Genomic DNA, 13,826 nt, shown 5'->3' on the forward strand with positions numbered 1-13,826 from the left:
TTAGCACCAAATTTAGTGCTTTTTGATTTCTAAAAAGCACGAAATTGCCTTTTTGGTGCCTTTTCAAAAAAAGCACCAACTTAAAACTGATCAAAGTGTATACCTGAATAGCGGTTCATAATGGTGAGTACTAAATTCGAGTTTTGCCGCTAAATTTTATTATAACTTGATGGGGAATAGCCAAAAGCAAATTTTCACAAAGTTTGTATTCCTTAATCATTTATTATTAAAGAAAAGTAATTGTGAAAAAATTACTATTTTAGCAGCTAAACCCTTAAAACCCATCTTCTTCTTAAAATTCAATTCACAAAAGTTCTATAATACGTCTTCGGAAGTTTTTTTTTTGTTTTGGGTAGAGCATTTTCGATTTTGTGGTGGAAGGTGGTATGTTAGAATTTATATATTTTTGGTGCTTTTTGGCCTTGGGGAGTTGGCAACACTGACTGTTCATAACGATTGTTGTGTATTGTTTGTTGTAGGCTGTAAAAAAGTAGCACGTAATTTACAATTGAAAGAAATCGTTAGTTTGTTTCTAAATACAAATTAAAGAACATTCGAAGATGACCGCAGCAGGAGCCGAATGTGAAACTACATCGACTGAACTACAAAGTGTCTCCAATGAAGAAGATGATGTACTATTAAAGCCTCCAATTGCGAAAAGGGAACGGAAAGTATCGCCAAGTCTAAATTTAAACGAAGTTCTAGATCCCATGTCTCCATCGTCGTCATCTTCGGCTAGTAAGGATGAAACTTTTGAGCCGTCTATAGAGATGATGGTAAACGACTTTGATGACGAACAGACATTGAACGAAGAAGAAAGTTTGGCGGCATTAGAATCGCATGACGTACAAGAGGAAATCGATACATTGAAGCAAGAAAGCGAGATACCTCTGGAAGAGTTATTAGCGAAATATCAGTCATTACCACCTCCTCATTACGAACCACATCGTAAGAAGTCAAAAAAGTCAAGTAAGAAAAAACATAAATCGAAATCAAAAAATGGGGATGGCTTACATGAAGAACCAACGGCCAACAACGAGTGTACAGAGATGCCTACAGAGGATGATATAATGGTGGAACAAAATGAAGAAGAAAGGGAAACGATTGATGAAGATCACTTGGAAGACGAGGGAGAAGAAGACCCTTTGGAGGAAACTAACAAAACAATGGGAAATATCGAAGTTCCGGTTGTCCGTCGAACTCACTTGCTGGAATTGTACCCTGAAGGCACGTTTAGCAATGTTGCTGCAACTGTGAATGGAAAAGGTATGCTTCTAAGCCATAAGTATATTAACGTTGGGCGCGGATCTAATCTATACAAACGATTTTTTGTCACATGGTCGCATAAACGTAAAATAACCATAGCACTATATGATTTGAATCAAATGACCAATGTATTCAAAATAAATTTCCATTTATGTTTCGTTTTCTTAGATTTACCTTTGGAAACATTGTTTGGTGTTGAAGAGGAGGAAGTCGAGGAGGAGGATGACGAAGAATACAAAAAGAAAGTTATGATAGGCTCATCTTATCAGGCCTTTATACCTAAAGGCTTATCACAATACGGAGATATTTTACCATATGAAAATGAGGACAAACTAATATGGGAACCAAGTCAAGTTACCGAACGCGAAGTCGAGGCATACTTAATCAAAATACGAGATATCAACCGAAATCAAGGAGGTGAGGACGAATCGTCCGATTCATTTGAAGCAATGAGCACTACGAATAAAGAAAATGAAGAATCTGCCAGAAACCACGACAATATGGAAAATAATTCTTTTCTCGCAAATGGAGAGAAAAAAATAAATCAGCTGACAGGGAACACAGAAGATGTACCAGGAGCGGTTGTAAAGGATAATGAACAGGTTAGAGATGGGGAAATAATAAAGTACACTGAGAATTAAATATTTTTCTCTAGGCCCTACACTTATTGGTGCAATGTGGCTATGATTTTAAAGAAGCTTTGAGACGTAAACGTTTGAACGCATTGCCAATGAATGACGGTATGAGTTTGTGGTCGGAAGAAGAGTGTCAGAAATTTGAGGAAGGCATACAAAAATTCGGAAAGGATTTCGTTAAAATTCGCCAACATCAGGTAAATTCCAATACTATTCATCGAATGTATGATATTTGTAACATGAGCTAATTTAGGTACGAACAAGAACAATGCGAGAATTGGTGCAATTCTATTACTTGTGGAAGAAAAGCGAAAGGCGAGATCACAATTTTGCGAATACCGATACAGTAGACCACATGGACATCTACTTAAATGAAGACAACGAGTATGGTTCGAACCCTGCCTCGATAACACCTGTAGGATCTCCGGCAAATAATGCCACAACAACACGAAAAAACTCACAGAAAAATATATCCATAATGGCAAACACATCCACCACAGCTAATTTGGACAAAACTGGACCACACAAAAAGCGATCCAATAATAACGTTACGTGTAGTGATAATGTTACTAATGACAATATTAATAATTCATCATCTGTGTCCACTATTATATCACATCCCAAATGATGACAGTCAAAGACTAAGATGAAACTTTCAAAAAATCGTCTAGCAACTCGTTCTCGTACTCAGCAGCAGCAGAGTCCAAATCTTAGGTTTCAAAGGAAAATCAAACGTACAGTGGGACACAAATGTTTCCGGAACAAAAAGAATTTGCGCCGTTTTACTACAAGTAGTATTACAACACTCTGAAATGTCTATTATTGAATGTTACTGTCTAGCGAGGTGATTTATCCTATGCAAGTTTTTCCATTTTTGTATTATATGGGTAAAAGAGGAGACTTTTATAAGCAGCTTAATTTATTTTTATTTACAGTGTATGTATGAAATACAAAGTTTTATTTTTTTTTTTATGAAATATACATATTTTTTGGCCTTTTTGTTGATTTTACTCTTTGAATAAGGATGCAAAATATAATAAACTATTCAATAAGTTATACTAATTTTGCATACAAGATTTTTAGTTCACTTAAATGTGGATTTATTAAATATCTGACAACTATGTGGTTTAGGGTATAAATAGTAATACAAACATGATTAGGCGATGTAATTTATGGATTTTTATTTGATGGTGGTCCATTAGCATCGCCTGGAACAGCTATGTTACCAACTAAAAATAAGAGAAAAGCTATCGTTATTTTTGTGTATCTATTTCAGCTAAAGTAAATGTGGTAAAGTAGTTAAGATTAAGTAAAGCTATGTTCTTTGTTCAAAATTTTGAGATTTTTTTACACATCCAATATTTCGCAATTGCATTTCATCAGGAGGCAATCAAAGAAAATTTTGAAATATAGAAATCAATATCTCCGAGTGATCAAAATTTCTTATAGAAAAATTCCTGCTGTTATTAAATATACACCAATTCCCCATTCTGTATTCTTGGGCTTTCACATATTCTTAACGCAATCGGATAGGATCAAAAGGTGTATTTTTTTAAATCACTATTTGAGAAAGAATACGATCTCCAATCAAACACGATATATTCTTAATATATTGGTTCATTATGTTATAAGAGGGAGTGAGATGTTATAAAATTTATAATTCTGCACTTTATATGCATTGCAACCAACCTTTTTGCTGCAGCAATAAAATTTCAATTAACTTTTATTGTCAATAGGAATGTCAGGTAAGGAATCACTTTCTTATAGCCAATTTCGAAAACGTCTTACTCTGTATGTGAAACCACTTAGAAAGCTTTGAAATAGTGCGAAATATTACCGCCATTAATAAAAGGATGAAATTCGTTGTAGTGCTCCAATCGAATCTGTTATAAACCTTTTGGACTTTTTCCTAGCCATATATCCTTAATATTTTCTACGTATTCAAATGTTGTGTTTGTTAGTGGCTAGGATTGATCGTACGATCCTACCCCCCTTGTACCCAAGGTGGCCATATATACATACATACTACATTTACTGACAGTAATTTTGCATTGTATCCATGCTCATTATTTATTGGAAGATGGACATTTTCGTTTAAATTAAATGTATATTCCGGACAGAATGTTTACTTCATTTTGGTGATAATCCAATTGCTATTAATGGGCAGTTACAAATATACGATGGATTCTTTCAACAATACTATTTTCCCATTTCAAAACTAATTACACCTCCTCCTCATTCAAGCTAAATTTATACAATGCCAACCGTAAAACCCGTCTTTTGTGTGGCTGGAAACAAGACGAAGAAAAAAAGAACAGCGTGAAAACGAAAATGCAAAAACCAATGTAGATATATATACATTGGCAGTCATGTATATGTACCTATACAGAAAAGACAACAATGCAAACCAAGCCGAACTTCAACGGAACGGAAACGACGTATCCGGAAAAAAGTCAAGCCTAACGTAAAAGTTTCTCTCTCCCGCTCTTGCATATAGAGCGCGTGAACAATTCGTAACTCGTGTGGATGTTGGTTCTCTGTTGAGGGCTTAGTTAAAGTTTTCAGTGTGATCTTGGTGTCAGTTGCTAGTGGCGGAGGTATTGTGTGGCATCGTTTGGTAAGAGGAAGCGCATCACGTACCATATATTTATTGGCTTGGCTTGTTTACGGCAAAATAATGCAACACCACCACCAGACATCATCAGCAGCAGCAACTAATCTGAACTTTACCAATACAGCAAAATTACCCATTGAGACGGTAAAACGTTTAATATTATCAGTATCACGAAGACCTCATTTATGGATACGTACAAATAATGGCCAAAAGCGATCCGATATACATTTATTATGGCAACAAGTTAGCCAAGAGTGTCATCTGCCAGGTAAGGTAATGGAATTTGAATACACACACATACATATGTGTTTACAGCCGTACAAAAAATAAGTATAAGTGGAGAAGTGTTTTCGTGGGTTGAGATTATACCCAGCGTTAGAAATGGGTAATAAGAGCGCAGGATATGAAGCCTTATCTAGAACCTGATATTCCGGATATATAAATATTTCAGAAGTGACTAGAAAAAAGAAACTATCGTGAGTGTATATTAAGCGAATAAATCTGATATATGGAATCTTTCAAGAAGTTACGCTATGGTCACACTGGGCAAATATTTGACAGAAATCAAAAAAGAAACCGTCGCCACAGCCAAACCAGAAAAAGATATTTAGCTCATATTGGATATATAACATCATGGTAGGGTTATTTTCCAAAAACCGTATCCAGGTATTTGGAAAATGGTTCTGGAAAAATGACACTCATTTTGGTCAAATATTTGCCTAGTGTGGCCATAGCCTTAGCCATATGATATCGAGAGCAATATTTTTCGGGTAATATTGTTTCGATAGATAATATATTAGGTCTGTTCGCGTAATTTTCCAGTAAAAAATATCCAGTAAAAACTAACAAGAGAGTAAGAGTGTATTTTACACTCTTTGCTCAAAATTGCTGAAAAGTACACGAACGGTATCCAGTAACTATTTGCACATTGAAAATTTCAGCTGCTAAAACATTGAAAGCAAAAAACGAATCCTGTATATTTAACTTCCAATCGTAGTTGTCGAACATGTACATTGTATTGGTACTTTGTTTGTTATCAATAACCAGCTGGCAACGTACGCTATGGTTTGCAAGATTTTACTGGGAAAAAAATCTCTAGCAAAAACTTGCAATTTGTCTATCTCATAACTGTCAAATGTAGTCTCTCTCCGGCTCTCTTTTGCTGGCGTTTTGGTGTAAACGAACGACTTCCAGTAAAAATTTGTAATAATTATCAAAAATTATCGGGTTCTCGAACGGAGCTATTGTTTATCGTGTCGATAAAACAAATCAAAACAATAATAATCAAAACAAATAATCGTATACAAAAATCTACTAACCGGTTGCTTATCCTTCAGTTAGCGGATATTTCGTTTACCAATAACACTGCATTGTCATGTATTTCCCATGGAAGGAAAAAGTAAACAATCGATAACAACGCCTCATTAAATTTTCCTTCTCAAATATAGCAATGCATTTCTTAGGGGTAGCGGGGTTTTCGTAAGAGGTGCATACCGGCCTTTAATATTATAAAACGCTTTTTTTTTGTTTCTTGGTGTTTTATTCGATCTTTTTCTTTTTAATAAATGTCAATAGTTAACCCTCTAATAAGGAGGCTTTTAATAAAACACACCTTAAGACAACAAAAATGGGCAAAATATAAAGAAAACTTATTTGAAACTATTCAAGAGGCTCTGCAGCATAGCTGAATTTTACCGTATACATTTTTCTTGCTTAGTTCTCTTGCTTTTGTGTCGTTAACATTGAAAATTTAATCAGCTGGCAAAAAAATTGGGGCATTAGAGGGTTAATGTGTTATTAAAACTGTTGACATTTATTATAAAACGCTGTTATCCATTTTTGCGCTCATGTGAATCGCACGGGAAAATGCTATTTTTTCGCATTTATCTCTTGTGTTCGAATCACCAATACAGCGAAGTATGTGGGAAAATCAGATTCATCATGTAAATTGATCAGTACGTCATTTAAAAAACTTTGCTAGAAAAACCGGAGTGATCATTATTGACTTTCTTGTAGCAAACAGGGAAACGGTATTATCAGCGCACAGCGAGATTTTCATTAGCGATGTATACATTATGAGTATATACAACGGTGAAATATTTTAGAAAGTGAACTGTAAATTAATTATTGTCTCACAAGTTGTAGTAGAAAATTTCCCAAACTTGAAACAAAGAAAAAATGCAAAAGGATTTCTATTTAAGGTGGTGTTGCTTTATTGGTTAAAGTAGTCGTTGACTCTTACAGCTTCGGTCTTTGATGCTCAATTGGTTTGCTCCCAGAGACAAGACCCAATAAAATAATTGTATTCATCTAAATGGAGACTTGTAAAGTGTACATTTAGTAAAGGACGTTGTAAGTCGCGCAGAGTTATAAACTTTATTCTAATAAGTATTTCATATCATTAACTATTATTTCAATTAATTTAGGACAATGTTATCGATTGATTACATATGTAACCATAACAATTACATGACAAACAACATTATTGAAATGCAACAGGTATTTTGGATGCAGGCCTTAAAGTTATTTACAAGGCCTTATTTGAAAACAAGTAACCAAGTTTTCACTCTGGATCTATATATGCAATAGTTGTTAACAACGTAAACGGACAATACAACTACGTTCATTCGTTGCGGTATTTATTTGAGGTTTTTAATGATGGGGGCTATAGGGGCCAAATCAAATATTAAAAGGGCTAACTAAATGCAAGTTCTAGGTATAAATTCAATGATAAAATTCACAGTTGCATTAAAATGTACGCAGTAAATTACGTTTATATTACGTTTATATTGGTATCAGCGGATTGTAATTAACGAAATCGAAAATTTCGTATGACTGCCAATAATACAGTTTTCCATGTATTGCTTATAGGTGGAAAATGTAAACATCGATAACCAGGCCATATGATATGTTTGGTAGCATAAATAGCTATATGAGGGCATAAGACTGTATTTTTTCCACTGTAATTTTTTGTGAGGACGATGTTATCGATTGTTTGCATTTTCTTCCATGGGAAAACACATGACAACACTTATCGGTATGCAACACGACTTTTTGCAAGACCTGGGTTACTAATGGCCGATATTCTTTTTGAAAATTTCGTGATTACTTTATTAAACAAGTTTATTTTACAACATATAATTTAACTCATCATCTAGATATTGGTAAGACTTAACAGCATTATGTTTGTCTTTTTTTTTAATTTTTATTAATTTAAAAAAGTACGGGCGAAAAAAGTCATTTCATTTGCTTATTCAATTGGATATGCGTACTGGCCTTAAGAAATAAATTTTTACTTTTAACAAAAGAAACATATTCCTAAATAGAATTATGTATTCCAAAAACAAAAACTATTGCTATAGCCTATTGGTGTATTCTGGGATATAACCAATTCTGGCAATATATCTTAAACCTCATACACATTACAATTAGTAGATTTCAAGCCTAAAGCCCGGTATACACCACTAGTGCAAATTTCGCTTGCGTGCCAATAATGTGCCGTCCAGACTATAAGTTTATCCGGCCGACAGTGCTCGTGTCGAACATATCCCAGATGTTGGCCACACTGTAAGTTCCCTGCCGTTAATTGAGTAGCTGACTACACACTTAGTTCGACTAGAATGCCCAAAACAGCTGAATTTATAAAGGAAAATCAGCTGTTTTTGGCATTTCAGTCGAACGAAAGCGTTCGTTTCGGATATGAGAAATTGGCTGTAAGTTCGCTTGTATAGACCAACTTTAAGCTAAATACTATGCAATGCTGAAATTACATTAATAAAACCGATGCAACCGATGCATTTCGATTGCAGACAGCGTCGTTTTTAGTAAACTCATTAGAAAAAGAATACCGCGTGCTATCGCTTCGTTGAAAAATTGTTTCTTAAAATAGAGAATTACTGAAAAAGTATAAAGAGTTTTAATAACTAAAATATATTTAAAATTATTGTATATGTGGTTGTTTGAATTTTTCTTACAAAAGAACACGAAGGGTGTTAGCAAAAGACATTTGAGAAGGCTTTTGAAAAAAAGAAAGGGTTCTGTATTCCAAAAAACTGTATTGTTATATTTTGAAGTTGAAGTGTCTTATTTAATTTTTATATGATAAATGGTTGTTTTATTGAAATAAATGTATATAAACCTTCTTTTATTGTAGTAAGCTGAAAAATAGAGATTTTAGGGACAAGTTTCAATCAACTAACTTTTAGTTGATTAAAAACTAACTGACTTTAAATTAACGTATTGGTAACTAACTTTAAGCTAATTAAAAGTAGTGCAGAGTTGGGCAATTGACTACTTCCTATGACATCGCCATGTTAAAATACATAGTTGAATCCAAGTAAAGTCAATTCATGTGTCAACCACTAGTAATTGAGATATAGCTAGCTTTAAATTAATTTAAAGTTGACTACATGTACGACAGGGTTATGTCCGACCGCATAATCGATACTGCTGCTTGTTAATGTGATCGATAAGACATTTGTCGATTATTTAGTCATCGCCGACAATTCGTATCGATTGGCCACACTGTAAGATTCTTTACAAACATGGACATTCCTTCCGGAATAACTTATAGTCTAGACGGCGCATAACACAGTTTTACAACGTATGTTTTATGGGAGCAAAAGGTAAACAATCGATAATAACGTTTCACTGAATTTTCGTTAGCAAATATATAACAATAATTTCTTATGGGTATTGGAAATTTCCGCTAGAGGAGCATATCGGCCTTGATGTGAATGAGCTATTACACGATAAAACAACTAAAGGTACTCCATCACAGTGGGAATTATTATATCATGATTTCTTATTGAAGGAAATACACTTTTATGACTGTGTTATCGGTAGCACACTAACGGGAAGAAACACTTAGCAAAAACATATACCTTATTTGGTTGAATTGAAGACAAACTTCATTTCAGAACAAACAATTTTTGTTGTAGTTGTTAAGAGGTTTAAAACGATCGAAAATTTCGATTTAATAATTAATAATGTATCCATTTTTTATCCTCTTCCAGCTGATATTTGCCGTATCAAATGGGGTCATCTAAGGGATAATTTTCGCAAAGTCTTCATACGAAATACATTATCGGCGGAACCTCCTACGACATGGCGATTTTACAATGATATGCGCTTCATGGAACCCGCGGTGGCAGAGAACGTAATGCGACATCATCGATTAAGAGAACAATCGTTCTATTGGCAGGAATTACATAATGCCGGACATCGTGATCGACCAACAAGTTCTTCGAATAATATCCCAGAAGCTCAATATGATCAAAGATTACAAAACCAATTTCATTTTTCCGAGTTTGCTGGCATGTTTCAACATAATGCATCCCCAAATAAACGTATAAAACTAGAGGCTTCGGAATCAGAGACATCCATACAAGGATCTTTTCCCAAAGATGAGAAAACGGAAATGAATTTTAATCATATAAATGGTCAGCAAGGCGATGACTATGAAGAAGACGATGACGATGAATTTGATGAGGATGCCGTATCAACCGAAGACAATTTTCAAAATATCAACATCAAGGACAACAAAGACAAGTCATCATCATTGATGGAAGCAAACAATAGCGATGACAATAAATTTAACAAAATAAATGTGGTCAATTTTAAGATGCATCAAGAAATGGCTACAAATACTGAACCGTCTTTATTAGATCCATTGGAGGAAGATTCGGATCGTATGTTTCTATTGAGTTTATTACCTTATCTTAGAAAAGTTCAAGAGCAAAGAAAACTACAAGTCAGACAAAAGTTACAAGATGTTCTAATAGAGGAATTTGGTTAGTTCAATCAATTGTACAAGTTTAAATTTGTTTATGCACTTAATGCTCTGAATGCATAGCCTAACTAGAATTTTAAGATTTACATACATAGGTCATGTATATTTATATTCTGTTCCTATAAATCGTATGAAATCCCATTCGAAAGTAGTCATTCGAATTAGAATCAATTTGGATTTCTCTATTTTTGAAAGTACGTTTCGTTTCAAATTTTAAAAATGTTTTTACTGTTTTTTTTATGAAGTAACTTTCCTTTCGAAATCAAAGAATTAAAATCAATTTCTTTCGTTTGACCTACGAACGAAAGCTTTCGCATGCGATAGGGGAATAGGATATTAAGCTAATGAAAGTCCTAAATACATGTTTTATTTGTATTTTTATTTTAAATGTAATGTCTAAGAAAAAACATTATGTTAATAGTTTTCATTTTATCTCCAAACTGAAAGGTCAAAAGGACCCTTTTCTATAAAGTGTACGAAAAAAATATAATTTCGATGTGAAATACAAACGTAGTTTATTTTGTAGTCACAAAACTTGTTTTAGCATAGAAAAGGACTGAAATTAAACCCATAGGGGAATTGTGACATGACTGTTATTATTATGTGAAGTATTACTACTATATGAATTGTATAATTTTTAATCGTAATAGAATATGATTTATTTTACCATATGTTGTTTCGTTTGTGTATATTTTAATCACAAGGATATATAACTGTAACACGAGTTGAAGTTTACAATGGCTGTATGTCAATTACATCAAACTCGGTTGGCTGTGATGAAATTGATCCCAAATTCATCAAGATCATTCTACTATACACTCTATAATATATCACTCATATCTTGAACTCCATTTTTATGACCAGCACCTTCCCCGCGGCATGGAAAATTGCAAAAATTATTCCTATACCAAAAGGTAATGGAGAATTTCGTCCAATTCTTCATATTCAAGTCCATGAAGAAGATTCTAACCACACGACAGTCTGGATTTAGGCCTGATCACAGCTGTCTCACTGCTCCTTCTGATGTCGTTGAAACATTACGGTCGGCTCTCGACAACGGGGATATAGCTTTTATCATACTCCTTGATCATTCAAAAGCCCTGCATCCAATACTATGTAATTAACTGAGATCTAACTTTAACTTTGATTCGCCTACTAGCATCATACCTCACAAAGCGATCACAGTTTGTAAACCAACGGAATATACAACTCCTCCTTACTGCCACTTAATAGAGGGGTTACTGAAGGATCAATTCTTGGCCCTCTTCTATGCTCCATTTATTTCAATGATTTGCCTGATCAAATGAAATCAAATGATGACGTGGAATTATATTCATCATGTCACCTGGATTCTATAGAAAACTGTGTGTTAAATATCAATCAAGATCTTTCTTGAATTCAATATTGGTCTTCAAGTAACGGTTTACTGCTTAATCCAAGCAAATCCAAAGCAATAATTATCCGTAACAAATCTGTTGGAGTTGGAACCAACATACATCTATTATTGGGAACGTCACTCCCAGAAGTTGTTGACAAAGCAAAGAACCTTGGGGTTATTTTCAACAAACATCTTAACTGGTCCGATCATATAACATTATACTCTATGATTCGTAGTTTGTGGATAACCCAACCAACCGTTTACACCTCTGAATATTAGGCTACTTCTTGTTAAAAGCTATATTTTTCCTGCCTTGTTTTATGCCGCTGAGTTTTTTGCGGGCTGTAATGCTTCGGACTACAGAATACTGCAAACAATATTATACGATTTCGTGATTCAATCACGAAATTTATTGATCCAATTAATTTTTTTATTGAAATGTCTTCAATCAAAGAAATGATAGTATCAATTAAAAAATTAATTGATCCAATTTAAATGTTAAATAATACTATTAATTTGTGTGATTGATTTTTGTTTCAATAAAATCTTTTTTATTGAACCAATTAAATTTTTAATTTAAAATTTTTCAATTAATTGGAAAAATTTAATTGAAAAAATTTTCGTGATATTTTTTTCTGTGTGATGTTTTAATTTGACAAAATTTTAAATTTTTGAGCAAATACAAGATATATTCTTAATATAAAATAATACATTGTGTTACAATAGCGCATAAATAGCAGACAATGTTCGTTATTTCAGCAAACAGCAGACTTTTAGCGTTTTAGGAGATTTGTTGGTGGGCCTACTAACAATTTTTATAGGTGTTTATGATTTTAAAAACACTACACTCAAAAAACAGTGAAATCCCCCAGGGCACTAAAGGCAATTTGAGTTCATATCCATATCTAACGTCTTTGTTAAATATGAGAAAGTTTCATTCACTTTAATATTTTTTGCTTATGATAGTTAAATGAACTAAAAAATCATACACATATGAAGCTTACAAATTTACAAATTTCTTTTTTACCAACAGAAGTGTTAAAAATTTCTTAACAATTGTCAGATCCCTAATTAGTCTTCGTAATATCAATTTTCGTAATCTTCCATGGCTTCCATTTTTAAGGTGGGCATATTTCGAGTTTTGCACCAAAACTTTAAATTAAAAATGTATACATGACAACAGTTATAATTTTACAAACTTTTTTCAAAACTTGAATAGAAAAGTTCAATGCAAAAAAGTGACCGTAAAAATAAGCTGGGTTTCGGCTCAAAAATCGAACACAATACCTTTAACGGGCTTTTATTTTCGTTACTTGCTACCATTCGGTTATCCTAAAGCTTGCAGAAATATAATTAAAATTAAAATAATGACGGAGGACATTTACAACTAGTTTGTAATTTCGAGACAGAGAGAGCGTCTTTGCATTAAGAACTAAACACCAATACCATAACAGAATACAAAAAAAGGACGAACACCCACCCTTAGCGTATTACTACACACAAATAAAAACCTTTATTTTCCACTTTTAAGGGTTACATACGAGAGATAAGGAAACAAGTAGTACATTCCGTGTTTCAAGTTGCAGTTGCCAAATAAAATCCACATAGCAAAGAACAAATTTCCCATCAAGAAAAATACTAACAATATAAAATAAACAAAAATCGAAAAATTTCAAACTAAAAACTTTAGTTTATGTGATATTCTTGTAATAATTGGAGAATCGGTGTAAGGATGGACTAATGATGGTAGAGTTTGGGAGTGCAGCCGAATAAATGTTTGATTTTGTTTCTGTCAAAATTAAAATTTGTGCAATAACATTCGGTAGGTTGCTTCATTAACTTAATTTTAAGGAACTTATACGCAAAAATTTTTTCTGGGAAACGAAATTTTAAAGGGTGATACGGTCAAAATTTGGTCAAGGGAAAACGCGTGTAAATCGGTAAAATCGTTTATTTAAAAAATCAAATTAAAATTCTTTTTCAAGTTCAATTAGTATAAAATTCAGGAAAAATATTCAGTTAGGCTTTCGATTTTCCAAATCCGAATTGCCGGGCCTCACGCTTGGCAGCTGCCATCAGATTTTGTACAGCGACCTTGTCCACTTTCTTCGCCGCAGAAAGCCAGTTTGCCTTGAACTGCTG

At 33.5% G+C, this 13,826-nt stretch overlaps 2 protein-coding genes and 1 long non-coding RNA gene across 4 annotated transcripts; 2 read left to right on the forward strand and 1 right to left on the reverse strand.

Moving 5' to 3' along the window:
* Positions 1 to 454: 454 nt before the first annotated feature.
* Positions 455 to 2,868, forward strand: LOC142237725 (mesoderm induction early response protein 1). The gene is made up of 4 exons (XM_075309122.1): positions 455 to 1,266; positions 1,435 to 1,868; positions 1,922 to 2,098; positions 2,155 to 2,868. The coding sequence occupies exons 1-4, from the start codon at positions 561 to 563 to the stop codon at positions 2,527 to 2,529; spliced, it is 1,692 nt and encodes a 563-aa protein (XP_075165237.1). The 5' UTR covers positions 455 to 560; the 3' UTR covers positions 2,530 to 2,868.
* On the reverse strand, positions 2,803 to 4,420 carry LOC142237727 (uncharacterized). Of its 2 annotated transcripts, none has more exons than XR_012722554.1 (3): positions 4,283 to 4,420; positions 3,924 to 4,189; positions 2,803 to 3,130 (listed from the first exon to the last, which is right to left on the reverse strand). It is a non-coding gene; the product is annotated as an uncharacterized LOC142237727 (long non-coding RNA). The 2 variants fall into 2 exon arrangements; XR_012722553.1 differs by having other exon boundaries at positions 2,978 to 3,130; positions 3,928 to 4,189.
* Positions 4,421 to 4,578: 158 nt separating this feature from the next.
* On the forward strand, positions 4,579 to 10,977 carry Coop (Corepressor of Pangolin). Its single transcript, XM_075309124.1, has 2 exons — positions 4,579 to 4,783; positions 9,531 to 10,977. Exons 1-2 carry the CDS (start codon positions 4,579 to 4,581, stop codon positions 10,310 to 10,312), a joined length of 987 nt encoding a protein of 328 aa, XP_075165239.1. The 3' UTR covers positions 10,313 to 10,977.
* Positions 10,978 to 13,826: the final 2,849 nt, after the last annotated feature.

Source organism: Haematobia irritans, chromosome 5 (genome assembly GCF_050003625.1).
Source record: "Haematobia irritans isolate KBUSLIRL chromosome 5, ASM5000362v1, whole genome shotgun sequence".
Classification (NCBI taxonomy): Eukaryota; Metazoa; Arthropoda; class Insecta; order Diptera; family Muscidae; genus Haematobia; species Haematobia irritans.